At 58.3% G+C, this 6,239-nt stretch overlaps 1 protein-coding gene across 4 annotated transcripts in view; it reads right to left on the bottom strand.

Annotated features, from left to right (window-relative positions):
* CACNA1I (calcium voltage-gated channel subunit alpha1 I) overlaps positions 1–6,239 on the bottom strand; it is a 130,841-nt gene that overhangs the window by 93,529 nt on the left and 31,073 nt on the right. For all 4 annotated transcript variants that reach the window (XM_045290357.1, XM_004700676.2, XM_045290369.1 and 1 more), the window contains exon 3: positions 6,074–6,207. In XM_045290357.1, the coding sequence (XP_045146292.1) occupies positions 6,074–6,207 (134 nt within the window). The remainder of the gene's footprint in view (positions 1–6,073; positions 6,208–6,239) is intronic.

Raw genomic sequence — 6,239 nt, 5'->3', positions numbered from 1 at the left:
GAGAGAGAGAGAGAGAGAGAGAGAGAGAGAGAGATGAGAAGGAAGAGCATCCCTGGAGGATGCCCGCACTGCTGTCCCATCACAGTGTGTACTGAGGAGAAGAGAGAGAGAGAGAGAGAGGCTGACTTACAGCTGGCCCCTGGCCCCGGCCGCTCTTCCCCTTTCCTTCCTTGTCAGTGTGAACCTGATGCCCATGGCTCCAGCAGCCACCTGGTGACCACAAAAGAAAGCCCTGGAAAGTTGCGGGGAGGTCAAGCCCCCCCGCGTTGCAAAGTCATGAACAGCGGCTGCAGACCTCTGACCTTCAGGTTAGGTCAGAGAAAACAACCAACCGGACTTGGCTGGAACCGCCTGGCCTGAGTCGTCTGTCCCTTGCCGCCAAACACGTGCATGACGAATACACCCAGCAAGACACACAGAACCAGGCCTCCAGCCCGGCCCGTGGAGCCAAGCTCACCCGGTTTACTGTCTGACTCTTCGCGCCATCCTATGACCTTGGGCGAGACACTGTGCCTCGTCGAAGAAACGGGCCTGGCCACAGTCCCTCTCTCGTGGAGGGAGTCAAGAGCACCGACCAGATAATGCACCCGGCAGGCACATATGTATTTGCATCCTATCCCTGGACGGGGCCTAAGAGGGCTCCACTCGCTTTGCTCCTTCAAGCCCCGCTAATGGAGCACTTTGGACAAAAGGAACACTCTGGGAGCCACCGCAGAAGGGACGTGCCTGCCGGAGGTTTTTAGAAAGCTACAGTCCAGGATGGAGGGACATTTAGATGGGCTTTGGGCTTCGGAGCGGGAAGCTGTTCCCTCCCCTCCACTCAGGCAAGGGTATTCCCAGGGCATGAGAAACCCCGGTCCAGCCTGTCCTTCCCACTCAGGGCCAAGACCCTCAGGGCAGGTGTCCTTGCTGCTGTTCCATTCACAGTATGAATGACGGTCAGTATTCCTGGGTGTGGTCCCTGCTGCGCCGTCCAGAAATCCTCCAGCAAGTCATTAGACTTTATCAGTTCCTGGATACAGACGGGAGATGAGGGAGCCTCCCCATGCCCCTACTTCTCCCTTTCCTGGGGTAACCCAACCTGGACAGAGGGCTGAGGGGCTGCTGGCAGGTTTGGCGGAACTGGCTTCTCCGAGAGCGATCCACCGACCACATGCAGCGGGCCGCCTGGGCCCTGGCAATCACGCGGGTGCCTAGGTCCCGCCCACACCTGCTCGGTCTGGATCACTGGGGCAAGGAGCCGAAATCTGCGTGTTCACGTGCTTCCCGGTGATCCTGCTGCTCCAGGTAGACTGACACGCACTGAGCCGAAGTTCAGGGCCGTGCAGGCCACGAGGCGTGTGGAAGGCTCATGGTAGCCATCTGCTTCCACTCATCCAAGGTGGGGCTCGTGGCCGCCAGGGTGCCAGCCAGGCAGGCTCGGGCTCAGCCACAGGCACCGGGATCCTCCGAGAAGCTTTTAGCAGGCTTGCCCAGGCCCATTCCTGCAGCTGGCAGGGGCTGCCCCAAGCTCGTGTGCTCTTGGGGTTGAAGGAGGAAGCAGTATCATCAGGATGAGGCACCGAGGGTGATGGGGAGTTGTGTAGGCAAAGGCAAGTTCAACGGGACAGCCTTGAATATTGCAGGACCACCTAATGGATCAGGGCAGACAATGGAGCTTGAACGATAAGACAGTGGGGTGAGCTCAGCGCTACACCAAAGGAGACGATGGCCGAGGCTCTGGTCACCCTGGCGGAGGGTCTCTGGTGAGGGACCACAGGGCCCTGGGTCCCGGGCTGACCGATCACAGGAAGAAGGGGGCATGAGTGACCGGATCGGGAAGTCACAAGATCGTGACAGAGACACACTCAACCTCAGTGCTGGGACACCTGGAGGCAGCGGCAGTCAGTGCACGGTGGCAGAGGCCAGGCACGGAGCCCGTCCTGGGTGCGCAGGACACACGGCCAGTCCCAGGTCACCATGGTGCTACATGGTGCTGGAGCGGGCACAGCACAGACCCCCACTAGTCCCGTCAGGAGGCTGGGGTCCTGTCCCCTCACCATGCTGCAAGAGGGACTGTGCCCGCCAGCAACGGGAGGAGCAGGGGCAGTCTCTGGGAATGCTGTCCTTTGAGAAATGGTGGGCAGTACTAGGGACGGGTCACCTGGAGAAAGGGGGACTCGAGGTGGCAGGGAGCCTCCTCCCAACTTCCGAAGGGGCTGCTCTGAGTGTGTCCACGATGCCCTTCCCAGCCGCCTCCCGGCCTCCTCATGTGACCCGGACTCTGACCACGGCTTGGGCTCATTATTGCTCTCTATCTCTCAGCTCCGCTCTCCCGCCCCTTCCTCAGACACCCCACCCTGCCCCCCACCCTCTGTCTGGTCAGCTCTTACTCAGCCCTCCTTGGTGAAGGGTCCCCTCATCCTAAACCCGCGTCCCTGTTCCATGCTTTCTACACATTGTGGTGGCGGGCTGATCCGCCCTGAGGATTGATTTGGAGTTATCCAGAATCTATCTGCTTTCTCTTCCGCGTGCTGCCCCGTGGACGGTGCCCGTCTGGCTCACCCTCCCATCAGCACAATGCCCGGCCGGGCGTAGCTGCTCCGTAAAGTTGCCTTGGAGAAAAAGGGTGGACGAATGCTACCATCGGGTGGAAGGGACAGGAAGACAGAGTTCGGCTCCGGGTCAGAACAAACCTCCCAGAAAACTGTCGTGATGATTTGTCATCATCGCCGTCGTCATCATCATCGGCTTCGATGCATGACGGGCGACCTTGGTGCGTGACCGAGTGCCACGCTGCAGGGTCCCATGTCCTCTTCCTGACCGCTGGCAGGCTTGAGCCCACTGTGGCAGTGACTATCTCTACCAAACAGAGTGTCCTTTAAGACCTGCCCCAATTTGGGATACGCCGCCGTCCTGTGCGGGAGTAAGTTCCCTGCAGTGGCAGCAGGCAAGCAGGGGCTGGCCTCTGGGGCCCAGCTAAGCCTGCCAGATAATTACACTCCCTGTGCAGTTGGAGGCCCTGCCCTCTAAGAAACCTTCCAGCTCAGAGCGTCTGAATCTCCCTCCACAGCTTGAGGAAGGAGGCAGTAATTTGGGGAAGGGGCGGGGCAGGAAGGGAGAGACATCCTTGGATGTCAGGCCCCGTTACTCGGGAAACAGAACATTTATAGCACCGGGTTGGGTGGGACTTCGGGGAGCGGGCGGGCGGGCAGCTCTGGGGAGGGGTCCTGGGTGGGAAGAGTCTGGAGGTCTGGGCTGTAAGGCTAGGGTCAGTCCCCTGAGCCCCCCAGCATCCAGCACAGGGCTGGACCCTTGCGTGCCCACGACTCCGGTGTCAAACAGCCCATGGTGGCTGACCTCCAGCCAGGAAGGCCTGGGCAGGAGCAAAATGAAAATCAGGGCCCTGGCTCATAAAGGTTGAAGGATTTCTAAAGGTTGACAGCCGGGCATTAATCCAAATGTGGGACCCTGTGCACCTGCCCAAACCGTCAGCCTCCTACCCCAAGAGGACCCAGCCCATAATCCACCCCATCCAAAGGCCCAGAGACCTCGCCATGCTGGAGAGGCCGGGCTGGCTCTGGACTCCACTCAAAAAAGCCCTTCAAAATCCTTCTTTGTAAATAGGAGCAGACAGCAGGGAGCCGCCAAGCCAGAGAGGAGTAGCCTCCCGTGGAAAGGGCAGGTGGGGGCCTCCCTGGAGGCAGCGAGTGGAGCCAGCAGAGCAAACGTCTGCTTGGAAGCAGGAAGGAGGCAAAATTAACCTCAAACATGGGAATACAGTGGGGGGGCGGGGGCGGAGGGTGGAGGGGCAGTTTTCCCCACCATGTTACCGCACAGCGTTGCTTAGCAGATCCGCCTCAAACCAAGAACGAAGCTCACTGCCCTGAGTTGATGCCGGTTCCTCGTGACCCCGTAGGACAGGGTGGAATTACCCCCCGTGGATTGCGAGACTGTATAGCTCGTTAAGGGGACAGAAGCCCACCACGCCTCCAGGGATCCCAGCTCCCATTCCAGGATGGTTTCAGGATTGAGAGGAAGGGACTGTCCGGGGTCCGATGTTCACTATTTACCGAAGGCTGAGACGCTGTGAAATCACAGGCGAACCTGTCGCTTGGCCTGGTGCCGATTTCAGTCGAAGTAGATGGCCCTGGAAAGTTACCAACCCGTCGTGATTCGAGCTTGCCTAGTGTACACCCATTCACTCCCTTCTCCAGCACCTCTACCCTAATCCTGCTGATTCTCACCCTGGTGCATCGTCGAGAGCCAGTTGCCTGTAGCTGTGATGTGGCTCTTCCATTCTAGATCCGTGCACGGTTCCTGTCCTTCCTCGCCCCCCTATCCGCGCGCGGTTCCTGTCCTTCCTTGCCCCCCTATCCGTGCGTGGTCCCTGTCCTTCCTCGCCCCCCTATCCGTGCATGGTTCCTGTCCTTCCTTGCCCCCCTATCCGTGCGCGGTTCCTGTCCTTCCTCACCCCCCTCCCTCCTTCGTTCTTTCATTCTTCTTAAGTTTGTTAGAAATGATACCTTGACCCACAGTTGCTTCAGGAACCAGGAAAGATTTTAAGACTCTGACTGCTGCCCGCATAGCCTTGGGCTCAGCTGCTCGCTCAAAGGCCGAACGTTCAAGTCCAGCCCCAGGGGCCTCGGAAAAGGATAGGTGACCTGCTTGGCCAAACGATAGCTTTGCATAAAAACCCCACCGCGACTGAGTCGCTTCGGACTCGGAACGACCCCGCAGCACAGAGGAGAACGGCCCCTTTGAGTTTCTGGGGCTGTACCTCGTTACGGGAGCAGACAGCCTCCCCTTTCTCCCAAGGAACAAGTGGTGGATTCGAACTTCTGACTTGGTGGTTAGCAGCCTACTGCATAACTCGCTACACCGCCAGGGCTCTCGAGCTTAGCATCATGAGTCTATATACGGCCTACCCTGAGCACAATGCTCTTTTAAGAACTGCCTGCCTGGGATGGGACTGAGAAGTAGATAGGAACCTTAGGGGCAGTGGGTTCTTGTTAATGGGGGAGGACAACTCATCGAAAAGGAGAAAAACTCTCAGGAAGATGGACCGACACAGTGGCTGCAGCAATGGGCTCAACTCTAAGAGCGTTCGTGCTGCGTTCTGTTGTGCCTGGGCCGCTACGAGCCGCTGGGACCGGCTGGCCAGCACCCAGCGACAGTAACAACTCAGGAACCGAGGATGAGGATGGGCCTGGCTGGACACCGAGGTCAGACCTCTGTCTCTGAATTGTCCGTGTGGAAGCAGATGCATGCTTGGCTGTACGCACTCAGCAACGATAGCATGCTATGTTTCCGTAAAAAGAAACCATCTAGGGCCCAGTTAGCCCCTGACGAGCACGGGGCCACTCTGAGTTGGCACCGGCTTGATTGTTACTGAAAAATGGGTGTTTTGCTGGGAGTTGCGGGCAGTGCCGTATTGCAGGGGCGGAACCTGAGGCTTAGGTTAAGTGACTTTTTCTGAAGTCACACGGTGAGGATGAAGCCAAACCAAAATCAACCGTGCTGCCGCCGAGTGGGTCCTGACCCCTGGCCACCCTATAGGACAGGGCAGAACTGCCCCTGTGCGTTTCTGAGGCTGTAACTTTCTCCCAGAGTAGAAAGCTTCCTCTGTCTCCCAAGGAGCGGCTGGTGGGTTCGAACTGCTGACTTTGTGGTTAGCAGCCCAGCATGTTACCGAAGCAGACCCATGATCGGCTGGCAAGGCAAGACATAAGCTCAGTGCAAACCGGACTCGCTGTCTTGGCGTGGACTCTGACTCACGGCCACCCTAGAGGATGGGGCACAACTGCCCCTGTGGGCTTCCTTACAAGAGTAGAAAGCCTCCTCTTTCTACTCCTTTCCCACTCAAGGAGTGGCTGGTGGTTTCGAACTGCTGATCCTCAGACATACAGCTGACCCAAGAGGGAGGGATAGCAATTCTGTCTGTCCAGTCCATTCAGCACAGGTCCAGAACTTCCTCGCCCACCCGGCCCCCACAACACACAGGCTAGTCATTGCCACCCGGGGACCCAGGGGTGATTTTGAAGACGTCCGACATGCACCCAAAGCTGGAACTTATCCGATGGGCGCCACCTACCCGGCCATGACAATGAAGAAGTCCAGGCGGTTCCACGTGTCCCCAAGGTAGCACTTCTTGCCAAAAATGCCCAGGGCCACCATCTTGAGCACCATCTCCATGGCGAAGAAGATGAAGATGAAGTCGTCAAAGACCTACAGAGGACAGGGCAGCATGAGCATCCCCA

Source organism: Echinops telfairi, unplaced genomic scaffold (genome assembly GCF_000313985.2).
Source record: "Echinops telfairi isolate 266 unplaced genomic scaffold, ASM31398v2 ScPeMD7_2;HRSCAF=8, whole genome shotgun sequence".
Classification (NCBI taxonomy): domain Eukaryota; kingdom Metazoa; phylum Chordata; class Mammalia; order Afrosoricida; family Tenrecidae; genus Echinops; species Echinops telfairi.
This window is presented reverse-complemented; position numbering and strand designations above follow the sequence as displayed.